This window comes from Notothenia rossii (genome assembly GCF_949606895.1).
Source record: "Notothenia rossii genome assembly, chromosome: 3".
NCBI lineage: Eukaryota > Metazoa > Chordata > Actinopteri > Perciformes > Nototheniidae > Notothenia > Notothenia rossii.
The window spans coordinates 82,784,889-82,798,656 of record NC_136901.1 but is presented as its reverse complement, the minus strand read 5'-3'; the positions used below and the strand labels follow the sequence as shown (position 1 = coordinate 82,798,656).

The following is a 13,768-nucleotide window of genomic DNA, read 5'->3' as shown; positions in this document are numbered from 1 at the left end:
TGCCTTACTGTAAAATAATAGAAGTGCATTTACTTGACTACTAACTTCTAATCCAATTATAGTGTTCAATATGTAGCCTTTTATTGGATCAGGTGTGCGAGAAAAGTAGCTGTAGCACAAACATAGAGAAGTGTAGGAAAAATATGTACATTGTTACAACTTTGGTCTTTTGTTATCTATTTTATAACCCATTTACTTATTGAGACTGCTTCCTGAAAAAGAAAGAGTAAATAATTGTGTGACTATTTCTGTATTTTGTTTCTAAGGGCCAATTGAAATTGATTAAGAGTAGTAGTAATGTTGTAAAGTTGACAGTTTTAAGATTTAAATAAGTTGTATCAACTGTCATTTGAACAAACAAATGAAAACCTAAGACAATAGGTCACAAATAAACCCTTTTTATAAAAAGAATAGTTTTTAGCATTTCTTAATTCTCATTTGAGTGCAAGATTATTTCAATTTCAAGTTGTACAAAAACTAAACATTTTACAAAATAAAATTTGTAAACTAACTGCCCTATAGTTTTTTTGGAAGTTTTGAATCTTGAGTCCTACATGAATCGATCAAATATATTAAGAATGAATAATAAGTGTATGTTATTATTCCAACAGTGTTGCCTGCAGTTGACTTTGATTCAACCCCCTAAGTCAACGCTGCTCTACGGAGAGAGCAAAGGGACAAAGTTAAGCAGTAGCAGTTCCACCTGCGACTGGTGCATTGCAGCACCTGGCCGAGTGCGGCACCGCGGCTCCTGCTGCGAGGCTCTTTCAGAACACACAGACACAACATCCATCACAGCTGCTCAGACGCTCCTCTGGCCTGCTATTTCACAAAGGCCGTATGCTGCAGTCACTATGCCAGCCCACTGTTTCCATTTGTCATTGTTGACACTAATTCGTAGATCACACAAGCTTCTCAAAGATTTACTTTCTTGGCTTACGTTGTTTGCTGGCTTTACATTTGATGTGGAAGCTGAGATCGCTCTTTGGCGTATAATCGATAACTATTGAGGTTTGAGCGTCACCTAAACACTGGCCATATAATACTGCTGCAAACTCAAAGTTGAGATTTTCTCTTCTTAATTTGTCATTGTATGATTTGTCTGCAGTATACAGACAATGATTACACAAGGAGAACGAGATGGAGAATTGCTTGTACTCCAGGTCAACTCACAAGCCTGTGATGTTATGATTTATGGCTTTCACCTTAACCCCAAGGCCCCCAGGGCACCCCGGAAAAAATCCCTTATATAAAAAGAATACCAATCCGCTTGTATTATGGTATGTCCCCAACAGTCCCCAATTTGTATAGTTGGGGACTGTTTACAGGTGTGGTTTAACCTACTTCGGTAGTTTCCTTGTGGTTATGAGAGCATGTCTTATCAATGCAGTAGAAATGCCCTAAATGATTGATGTTTCTATAGTTGGGGGAAGGGGGGGGATATTCTGTGACAACTTTTTTGTGGTGAACACAAAGGAAGGCCTATAGTATTTGCAAGGAAACAGTTTGGTTGCTTTTGAAAAGGCTACTGCATAACAAACTTAGAAGCTGCTAAGTGTGATTCCATAAGGTATAAATGAATCCGTCCCATTATTTAAATATGCTCCAACATTTTATACGGTTTCCCTTGGCTCACACAACACCCTTTCACCAAGTGTCCTGAAAATCGCACTGTTCGTTTCCTGCTTTCGAACAAAAGAAAACACACAGAAAAGTGTCCTCCTTGGCTGAGGTAAAAATGGTATTATAAATGTAGCCACAGTCGTGCAGCGCTGTCCTCCTCCGGTCTCATCCCAGTGAGGTAGGATGCCTTTGAGTCAATGTCCTTTCTCTCGCCTTTACTCAGTGCTGTTACTCATTCCTAACCACCTGTCCTCCCAGTGTCACCAGGTGAGCTCCTGGCTGTATTTTCTCTTATTATTTTGGATGAAATAGGCTAGGCCTTAAGGCGGAGGAAAGTTATTACCCTATTGCAAGAAGGGGCCCCACGACCTCCAAGGTGATGTAAGGACAGTGGATCAACTCTTGCGGAATACTAAGTAATGCCATGGTGCAGTGGCGTAACAAGGTTGTGATTGGCCCCGGTGCAAATATTGTTTTGGGCCCCCCCCATCGCCCCAAACATAAGCGCACGCTGATGCACTCACACACGCACGGAAATACACATAGTTACACCACTGCCATGGTGGCACATGCAGTGCTTTTAATACATGTCATCTTAGATGTATGAGGTAATGTTTCTGTAAATCCTCACCTGGCTTCAAAGTAGATTTATACTTATCCCAGGATTGAATTTTGATCCCATGAGGATATCGCTGATCAAATATGTAACTTTATACTGTGTCCTATTACTAAACAGCTGTCAAAGCAAGTTCTCGTGTTTCTGGGAAATGTTTTGGTTAAATTGATTTCAGGGAATTTTGGGCAAATAGTTACTTTTCCGACATCCTTAAGTCTTGCTTATACTCTCTTTTTACCAACCAACCTCTGTCTTGCTTTATAGACGACCCTGTATGACCCACTGTATACACAAATAGATCTATAATTAATTCAAGGAACCACTTGTTGACTACATCATATTATTGACACCAGGCACTCAGCCTATAATGGTCCTTGACAAGTGCTATCATAGCAGGACGTTTCCCTACTTAAGCGCTATCTGCACTCTTTAATCGCCGGCCTCGTTCCCGTACTCTTTTGTCACCACGCTAATCCAATAAACCACCTATGCTGATCTGACGTCTTGCATAACGGCGCTGGGATAGCCAACCCATGTTTCCCCCGGTGACCAGGTGACTACGGGGTGCCAGTTATATTTAGCCCTGGAGCACATGCTTAGGAGAGAAACTATCAGGAGATGATGGCGCGAAGAAGGAAAGTTTGGCAGTCGCTCCTCCGGTAATCCTCTCTGCAAAGCCAAGTGGACCATTAAAATAACAAGACCTGTCATTTAAGGTTCAGGGTTTGTGAAACATCAGTGACTGAGTGCCAAGCAGAGTAAGATGAGAATGCTAGAGGGGGAAAACAATCTGAGAAAGTTGCGAGTGTGTAAGCCTTTTGTCTTCTCCTGACTTGACATGACAAGGAAGAAATACTGCAGGCAGGGGGAGGCCCGCAGGTTGCAACTGGGCCATATCCGCTATGAGTCTCTGGTTACAGGACCTCATGACTCTGCGTTTTTGTTGTTGTTGATGTTTCTAACATTCAGCCAGCTTCCCTTCATGTCACTTCTTTCCTTTTTTAAACTCCAGGGTTTATCTGTAGTTGTGGAAGCTATGCTATGCCTCCCCTTACCTCATAACTCCTAACACCACTACTACCTTCCACATGCGAGGGAAGGCCACGCAGCAGCCACCGGATCACATGCATGTAACCTGAGAGTTTGGGGAAACTGTTGACTTAAGACTTTTACAGTAGTGCTCTCTTAGCAATGCTGAGGACATTAAGATAGATACATCAAATAAAACGGAAGGTCGGGTCATTTGAAACACGGCAATCCTATTTTCCATCATTTCTCATTTTAAAAACAAGATTATCCCTGTCAAATCTGCCTCTGTAGTCGTGTCAGATATTTCAACTTCAAATGGTACAGTTTAGCATAAGATTTCAGGTTAAACATCGACCACCAACTGCTGTGACTTCAACAAATGCTTAGGATTATTTTCATCATAAAATTGATTTATAAAATGTTTGTTAATGCCAACAGAAGGCTACGAATAAATCTCATAAAGCCCTTATGTCTTTCACTGTCTGACCAATAGACCAAACCCCAGTTTACTGTTTTATATAAAGAAGAGAAGTAAATAGTAGTAAGTAGTAAATCCTGCTATCTGAGAAGCTTTAAGCTGCTAATATTCTCTCTTTTGTTTTTGCTAGCTTCATGAAAACGATTTGTTCTATCAGAATCAGAAACGGGTTTATTGCCAGGTAGGTTCACACATACAAGGAATTTGACTTGATGTCATGGTGCTTACAGCAAATATAAAACAAAGAATCTCCATATAAAAAAAAAATCTAATATAAAACAAAACTTTTTAAGGACACTGTAATAAAATATAGTTAAACAGCAACAAAATAAAGCAGTAATTTACAGAGAAATGGAATGCAATGAGTTATAGAATATGAAATTATTATCATACAATTATTGACCAACCAATGGGTATACTAATTCACCGTTACTTTAAAAATTGGTAAAGCAGAAGTGCCAAATTAAATTTCATAAAGGTTAGTCCGAAGACTGAACGTATACCCTGAACATAATCATAATCGAGGCCCAGGCAACATTTAGCTGGGCTTCTTTACTAGCACCTATTTCGAGCACGGTGTTTAACAAGGTTTTCAAAATGCTCTTCCACGATATCATTTCTCTGCCTTAAGTTTCTCCTTCCACACCAGGAGAAGTCTCCGTACGATGATATTTATTGGTTCACAAATAGCCGAAGTGTATTTATTATATGTGTTCATCATTTTGAGAGATGATCAAAAGAGGAAAGCTTTATTCGGGGTATTGGTCCTTTTGTCATTTTTAAATGTTTAAATGTCACTCTGTTTTCAAAAGAAAGATGCTTCTTTTCGCCGTCCCGCACTGCAGTAAGCAACTTCAAGCTAGAGGCTTGAGATAGTTCCAATGCAACCTCCCTAGACATCCTTTTTTCATGATGCAGCACCTGTCTCCAGCATGAAAGCTTGCATGTTAACTGTCCATCTGTGAGCTTTTCGATCTTGCCTACAGAGGCAAACTTAGACCCATGAGGCAGCTTGCCAATACAAATATAAACATATTTGTGAGTGGTTTTTTAAAAAGCAAAAACTGCATTGCTGAGAAACGAGCATCTCTGCGACCCACGTAGAGCCCTCGTATAAAGTGTTGGTTTAGCCTACATGGCTCCATCCCACTTTGTTGAACCTAGTGGGAGAAGGATAGTGCTCACTCTTACAGAAATTGAGAGTTAAGCAGTGTTATCCACCCCAATGATTGTGTAAAAAACATTTCGCAATGAACAGCTGCTTCTCCCAATGAAGCACATTTAAAAAAAAAAGTATTTTATTGACTTGTCAGTAATGCTTAATATCTGAGTGAGGAATAAAACAGTTCTCTAGGTTGTTCTTATGCATTTGGTCTGAACTTAAAAGCACAACACATTTGTTTCAAAGACTTGCATGCTACAAGTCTTTACATGACACCACATTACTGTAACTGATCCTCACAGATGAGTCCTTCTACTGTTACTAACAGGATGTCAATCTAGACAGGAAATGCCCATCTCTAACACGTTTCTGGCTACAAATGGAAAATGTTCATAGGCAGTTCGAAAAATCAGACTAAAAATAATTTACTGAGTGCTTGAGCATGTCACAACCACATTTTACAGATTGATCTTTATACAAATAGAAGTTGAGGAAACTACAAGTATCTTAAAACAGACAACATGAGGAATATCATGACTGTACAGTAGATATGTTGGTTTGTATGAGTCATGCTGTTAAGCAGTCAAGCCCTGTAATATTATATAACAGTCTATTTCTTTGAGCTGGCGTTATACTGTGGAGGCGGTTAATGAGAGATGTACAGTATTGTCAGTGGCATGTCATTTGGAAATCCCACTGTAGGACTTTTTAAAGCACTGCCGCCCCCTCACCTCATTAAGATAATAATTTAAGCATTACACTGCTATTAGATTATTGCTCCTGATCGAAGGCAAGTGTATCATGTAGAGAAATACCAATGTCGCATCGAAGTATTGTGACTGCAGTTACTACTTCAATGACTAATACACTGTGTACTCCATGACAAATACAATCAAATCAAAATCATTCGTTTTTAGTTTGACAGCTTTATCCATCACAGCACCAACAACTTCTATATTTCAGGTTTCTAAAGAACCAAGGTCAACTGAGGTTTTTATAAAGTTTTGAAATCAGGGACTTACCTTTTTACAGACTCTGAAGACTCCTTCGGGGACTTTTCGACACGCACCAACTGAAAGACTTCAAAACACCTTTTCATCTTACCTTTGTTTAAGCTCAAGGCAGATTTAGTTTCTTATAGAATGTCTTTCTTTCTCCCACGCTGCAGGATATGCGAAGACAGAGGACACAGCAGAAAGGACGTCCTTAGCTGACCAGGCGGATGCCCGGATGATATACCTCAACCAGCCGCAGTTTGCCAAGTTCTGCAACAATCGAGTCAGGTAAGGAGTTATTGTATTTATGGAAATGTAATGACGATGAAGACAAATATTCATCATCTGAATGATCAAGGTAGTTGCATTGAGTTAATATAAGTGTGGGAGCATAACTATCACTGTTGTAAACGTTAGTGCTGACCATTGTGTTTGGTATACATGTAGCATTACCACAGCTACTGTCCGGTGGTATTCCATGTGAACCTAATACTTGGGTGGTAGTAATGTTTTTCATGGTCTACATTTAGAGTGGCCCTAGATGAACCCTGGTGCACGACTGCAGTATTAGGTCTGTGGTGGTCTGTTTGTACCTTCTTCAGAGTAAAATCCTGAGCGGCTTGTCGTTTTCTACGCCTCCCACATTAATTAAACTGACATTTAGCGCTTTCTTGTGTTCATTTTGTGCTGGAAAACAAAACCTCTCAAAGTGAACTATCAGTGCAGCCTCAATGGTGCAAAGGAGTGGAAGTACACAGTGGTCTGCTACACAAGTACATCCATATTCCTTCACATTTTGAGTAAATTGCGTCTCACTAAGCTGAGGAAGAAACACACTTCAAGCAATACAATCATAAAAAATGCCGGAAATATAGTGAGATTTTTAACACGAGATAAAGAAAACATTGTCATGCTGTAGAGGTTTAATGAGCATCCGATGAGTATAAACCTCTGTCTTTAATTGCCATGACAACGAGCATCCCAGCGGTCACATGGTCGACCTTTAGCACTTCTCATCCAGCCTTTCCGGTGATCTTATGGTGCATTCAAAGATGCTTTTCCTTTTCCTATGGCACTCAACATGAAGTTGTATGTAACTGCTTAAGAGCTCACATTTAAACTGTATTCTCTCATGGATTTGTCTGTTTGTGCTATTTTTAACTTGCTCCTGGCAACCCAGAGGGCCATCACTGCTTTGCATGGTGACCTGCAGTATAACTTGCCACTTTGCCTTCAACCCTACATTAACCTTTAGAGTCACACGCATAACGGTTGAATTGAAGAATGAATTGCTGCGTGGCGGCTATACTTAAATGTCAGCCTGGGGAAAATGTCTCAAAAGGAAGCTTTCTGTAAAATTCAGAATTCATTTTAAGGGTCCTTTTGAACATATGTTGAGAAAATCATGTCTTAAAGGGAAACACATACTTGTATTTAACCCTACTAAGATGACTAAATACAATCCCCGAGTTAAAACAGTCTAAAGAGGTGTAGTTTTTAATGTGAGGAGCTGCTGGGCTGTATCGGGTACCATGACAGCCCCCTCAGCCATATGATATTTGATAAGTACCTGCAAGATTTGTATCCCCAGTGACGCCTTAGTCCATTTTACACAGGCTGGATCTTTTTATCTTGTTGGTCCTCCTGGAGGAGTGCAGTGCTTTTAGCATTAAAGGTCAGGTTTGTTAGGTCAGTTCATCCTCTGTCAATGAATATTACTGTTAGCATTCCTGCTGCATGAGTAGCTTGAGATGTGTATGTGCTTACAAAGACACTGCTGTATGAAGCAGTGTCTAATGGCTATGCCATTTCTTAGGTCAGCTTCGTTTATTGACATGACCAATAAGAGACACAAGCAGATAAGAAAATTGCAGAATATCTTCCTTTACTATGTTTTTGTGTGTGATCTTAGCAGATGCGATCATTCATTCTGTTGTCTGTGTTCACTGATAAACACAGGAAAATATCACATTAGTTCCTTTATTGAAAGTTCATGCTGTTAACACACACACCCTCAACATTAGGCAGATAAAATGATCAAGGAGAAATCATTGTCACAGACTTCCCATTATTATATCTATCAGAAGTATGATAGCTGCTGCACTGACAGTCAATCCAATACTTGCTTTACATAAAATATCAATTTTATAATTATGTAAATTAACAGCAATATGTTTAAAGTGTGACTGTTATTTAGACTGTTTTTAGAGACACAAGAGACTGTTCTCTGAGCTCACACTGAGCTGAATGGCAGCTTGCATGTTCACACATTTTCAATCCGCAATTTTACGATCCTCTCCCTCAGATCTGATTGTAATGCAGCCAAGTTTTTTCTTTTTAAATGATTTCACTTTGTTAAGTGCTGCAGCTTTGTATCAACAGTGACGTACACAGCTTGCAGACAACTTGAGTATTTGCATTCTGAATATGCCCCAAAATGTGGCTGAAGCCTGGATAGCCCATCAGGCGTTAGACTGCTTTAAAGATCACATTTGTTCAAGAGAACTGGCTGCTGTCTGCCTCACAGTGACCTGTGGAGACACCTACAGGAGCTGGGTCGACAGTATATGGTGAATCTAATCTTACAAGCAGGCAGCCATCACAGCTTTTCTGCTTTCACTTGCTCTCATTTTCCCTCTGCCGCATCAATACCTGCCACAGCGTATGTGACCCCTGCTCCACAACATTAAGGCAGCCAGCTCTCTTTTGAATGCATGTGGAGTGTTTATTTAGATACTGGTAGATCTGGTTGTTTTGTAAAGGTTGTTAATCGCTGAAATGTCCACAATTCATCCTGTAGCGAACAGGAGTGGCTGTACAAACACCTTTTGCTTTCACGTGTCCATGACATGCACATATTGATACGGTGAGTGAAGCAGGTAGGACCCAAACGCAGATAACACTTGATATAACCTTTATTTCAAGCTCTAACATAAACTTGGAACAGACAGAACACTCTCCGGTGAACTAAGTCACACACAAAAGAAGCACCAACACTGAACACAAGAGGAGACGAGACTAAATACACAGAAGGGTAATCACAGGACCAGAAACAGCTGGGCAGGGGAGGAGAAACACAAGGGCCACAGGTGAACACAATCAGATAACTAGACACACCAGGGAACGAATGACAAGAGGAAAAACACAGGGAGAAGGACCAGACAATAACCCAGAGGAAAACATGACATGGAAAACAGCAAAAACACCCAAAACTACAACCGTGACATGAACCCAGGAGCGTGACACATATTGCATGCTTTGTGTGGAAAACAAGAGATCATTCTCACATGCATGCTTACAACAGACAGTCATGGACACCAACACACAAAAAGCACACTGACTTACTAAAGTGTGTAGTGTTGTCTGAGAAGAGTTCCTTCATTTGCCGTGGTCACTGTATCCAATGACCTTGTAAACATTTCACCAAGTGGTATTTTAACATCTTTGTCAACAACTCGTGGACTTTATATCATTATGACCACATTTGAGCTTCTCAGAGAAATTAAATACAACGTTTTGCACAGAATAAAGTTTCACTATCACATTTAACTGTTGAGAGGCAGTACTACTGTTGTTATACACACAAATAGACACATCTTGAAAGGCCATTAAACATCCGTAAAGAATAATGATCCAACCTGTTGTTCAGCTTCATGCAGGCTGCTGTATTTGCTAAGCTAAACGTGTAATATTTATGCTAAGTCAACAACTTGTCCGACCATACAAACGCCATATAAAAATTCAGTATACAATTTCGTCCATTCAACATATACAAAATATATAAACATCATTGTGAATGATACAAGGGTCTGCCAATGAGCTGTCTGAATAGACTGTGATTGTTCTGCATGAGCTTCAGGGGCTAGCTGACGCCTCGGGATGATTTGATTATCTCTCTTGTGGTTTACTGTACACTGCTACATCCTGCTGGCCTCAGATGGAAGAGATTGACCCACAAAGGACTATACTGTATTTGAAAAGTGTGACATAACCCGTTAGTATTGACTCTTGTTTGTAGCTTTTAGTTTATCTATTTTTATAGATAAAGAAAACTCTATTTGGGAAGTTTATAAGAAGAGCTTCTGTAATTTAACAAGTAAAAGGAAGAAATGGTGTGGTTAGACTGATGTGTTCCACTTTGCATCCTAGAGCTTATCAGCGTTGACATCACAAGTCATGGTTTCTGATGCGGTTAAAGGTTTGTTTACTTAAAACACACACATGATTACAGCAATACAGGCCTACACTTGGAATTATGATAATGTCAAAATAGGCCTACATGATATTTTTAGTTTGTTGAAGTTTTGTCATGGTGCAGAACATCCTCATTGGCTCTCCTCCAGGCTTCTCTTTCAGTGTGGTTACTTTAGTGCTATTCACCCGTCGAATTATGGAGTAATTCAATTGTTACATTCTTTTTTTCTTGCATTTAAATCCACCCATACATGTTTCAATCCAATGGGAAGATCTGCGTTGTGTTTTGCTACGTTTAACTCTTCATAAAAGATGTTAGATGTGACGAAGTGTGGCTCAAAAGAGGAAAGAAAACACTTCATGACATGTCGATCTTCTTGTTTTGACTTGTCAGACAAACCAAAATACCAACTCATAATGACTTCCTCTAATTTCAAACCTTTCTACTGTGGTAGAAATGTTGCTAGATACTGCATTAAAAAAAAGGAGCGTCTCTCATGTTGTCTTGATCTTCAGGGCACGGCCAGGAAATATCATATTAGACCCATAATCATCCATTAAGCAGATTGTTAAATGAGTTTGGGAAGTGATACAGTGACCAGAGGCTTGAACTACGAAGCCGGATTTTCGCTTTGCGAGCTGACTTCGGGGGAAACTCTGGGTTTTCGGTCCTACGACGCTGGTTCACTTTTTAGCGGGCTAGATCTCCATAGTATCTTATGCTGAGCGGCTAGCCTGGTCCGGAGCAGGTTAGGTTGCAGGCTAAGCGATCAAGTCAGTGAAAACACCGCCTGCTGACCAATCAGAGCTCAGTGTGCGGAGTTTAAAGCGATCAAGTCATATTACAGGAGAAAGGAAATACAGTTTAAACTGCCGTTGCAGGAAAGACGGCCGGCAAAATCACCGACTGTGTGAACGTGAAAATGAATAGAATATCACCTCCCATCTTCAGAGCAATCTGACTTTTATAACATTAGCTTTAAGAAAGCTTACTTAAATATCTGCCACAACATAAGTAACCGGATCAAAGTAACATTACGTAAAGTCCGCGGCACTGTGAGTGCAGACGTCGATGTGTCCCATTATCATTCAAATCACATCATGTATCATATAGGCCTATTTCCTTATCTGAGTCAGCTGAGCCGTATCTGGCCGTGCAACACTTACAGTGTCACATACTGTATGGAGAAGTATTAAGATAAGATAAGATAAGATCGTACTTTATTGATCCCAATTCGGGAAATTGTTTTTGTTGCAGCAGCATAAAAGACAAGGCGTTTTACAATAAAACAAAACTAGAAATAAACAAGAATAGAAAGTAAAATAGAAAATATACATGTAGATATTATATATACAAATACACACATACATTTAAGCAACTTAATTAAGCAACACATTAAGTTGACGAAACACTCGAGTCAAATGTAATTAAAGTCAGATCCACTCGTGTCTTAGACGGGGCAGTGATATCATAAACCTGTTAATGTACGCATTCAAACACTTGTTCTTTTACCAGCTGTATTCACCTTGGAGGTGCAGCTATGTGGCTTTTATCCTGGATAAAGTGTTTAAGTCATGGATGTTTAAAGTTTAACATCTTCATATTTGTCTAATATTGTAGTAGAAGTATGACGCTGCGCTGTCAGCATGCTTGTCCATGTTTGTGATTGGTCGAATGCTCCAAATACCACCAGTTTCATGCGAACGCGCACCTAACTAGACAGGGCAAAGCTGGCTTGAGCGGTCCACTTGATAACCCGCGTCGTAGGACAGTTTAGCGAGAGCGTGTTTGTTTTGGATTAGGTAAGCCGGGTAGCTCACACATATCCAGGTTAGGTTGAACCGGCTTTGTAGTACAAGCCTCAGGAGTTACTATAGAATGGGACTCACTTTCACCCAAGAGATCAGAAATAAAGATGGGGTGGGGGCAAGTAGGTCAACTTGAAGGAAAACATTCACCTAACCTTTCCCTGAAATGTTGTTTTAGAAATGACAGAGGCATATTGTCACACACCTATGTATCTTTGTTTGGTTTAACACATATCGCTTAATGGCATTTGTTCATCTCACCCAACCTTTGCATAGGCTTACCAGTTTATGATGGCAGACTGATCTTCCCCATACTGGATGTTGATTATTTACCACTGATAAGCTGCAGTGTTTCCCCTAGGTTTACTGCTTGAGCTTCAGACAAGCCCGCCGGCATTCTTCAACGCACGCCGCCGTGTGTAGGGGCCGTGTGTGTAGGGGCCGTAAGGGTCAAAAACGCTAAACTCACAACTTAAAATGAAAGCGTTTAGTTTATTTAATAAAAGAGCACATGTCCAAATGTGAAAAGTGGCAGTAGATATAGATTAGTTGCAATTTGGTACTATATATATATTTAAAAAAAATATATATAATAATTTATATATATATATTTTTAAACACCTTGAATTTCAGGGGGGGCGCGGGGCTCCGTTTGCTGGGCGCAGCACCCCTCCAAGACAATGGTAGGGGAAACACTGAGCTGATAAACGCACACTTCATGATAACCAGCAACCCAGCTACTTGTATTTGGATTTCTAATCTAACCTTTTGTCTCTTCTTTGGCTCAAATTTCTTTTGTTTTAGTTTTTTTGGGTTTGCTGCCCATTTGAGTATTAAACTCACTTTTCAAAAGGCCTGTAGAAACACTCAAATAGATTCAAAGCTATTTGCATGTCTAGTATAAAATAAGACATTGACGTCATAACCTCAGACGGCTTTGAAACTGTTCTCGTGTTTACACAAAGGAAGACATTTTTTACAGGCTACTAAACACCTCAAATGTATGTACTGAAAATGCATCTATACATTTTACTTTGTAAACAGTTTATCTGTATTTACTTGGTTTGAATTTCCCTTGGTGGGATGTTTTTTGATCAAATGGATCAACTTAAAGTTATATTCAGGACATATTGAAGAGGATAATTGTAATCGCATGAACACATTTTTCGAATAAAACGTAATCTCTATTAAACTGTGTAGTTTTTAAAAGATTATGTTTTCTTATTGTTATCACCAAAACTAAACAAAGAATACTAGAGTAGTTTTAAGAAAGATTATACTCTGTTGAAAGAAACAAAGCTTACCCTTTGCTGACCCTTGTTCCGATGTGAGGCTGGTGTTACATTGTATTGTCAGAACAATGGCTCTCTCTCTCACTCACTCGCTCTCACTCGCCCCTCTCACTGTCAGTGGACGGCTCAGTGCTGGGCGCTCAGGAAAGCAAGTCCTTATTTAGTTCTGTGTTTGTGGACGTTCCACAAATGCTGCAAAAGTGCTAGTCAAATAAGATTCAGTTTAACAGGAATAAACAGTGATCCCTATTTTAACCCCCATATGCTTAAACCCCTTTAGACGTGTTGGAGGCTGTGATCTCTGATATTCCACTTGTTTGTTTGTGACGGCTTTTATCTGTGCGTGAGTAAGCAAAGTGTTGCCAGTGGCTTGGCATACATCATGGCGTATATGTTCTCCTAAAGTGGCGGCTGTGACTGGCCCTTTAACACAGCTGTAAGTCAGACTGCTGGAGGTTTGACTCTCAGGCACACACCACCATCACTGCCAACACACACCACCCAGCCCACTGCAGCACAGGCCACATAGCTCATGTACGACAGGAGCGCTTTCACCCTCCCCCTCCTCCC

At 40.0% G+C, this 13,768-nt stretch overlaps 1 protein-coding gene across 2 annotated transcripts in view; it reads left to right on the top strand.

Moving 5' to 3' along the window:
* The window catches only part of atp8a1 (ATPase phospholipid transporting 8A1), a 107,801-nt gene that overhangs the window by 10,388 nt on the left and 83,645 nt on the right, over positions 1-13,768 (top strand). For both annotated transcript variants that reach the window (XM_079670298.1, XM_079670297.1), the window contains exon 2: positions 6,077-6,191. In XM_079670298.1, coding sequence (XP_079526424.1) covers positions 6,077-6,191 — 115 coding nt within the window. The remainder of the gene's footprint in view (positions 1-6,076; positions 6,192-13,768) is intronic.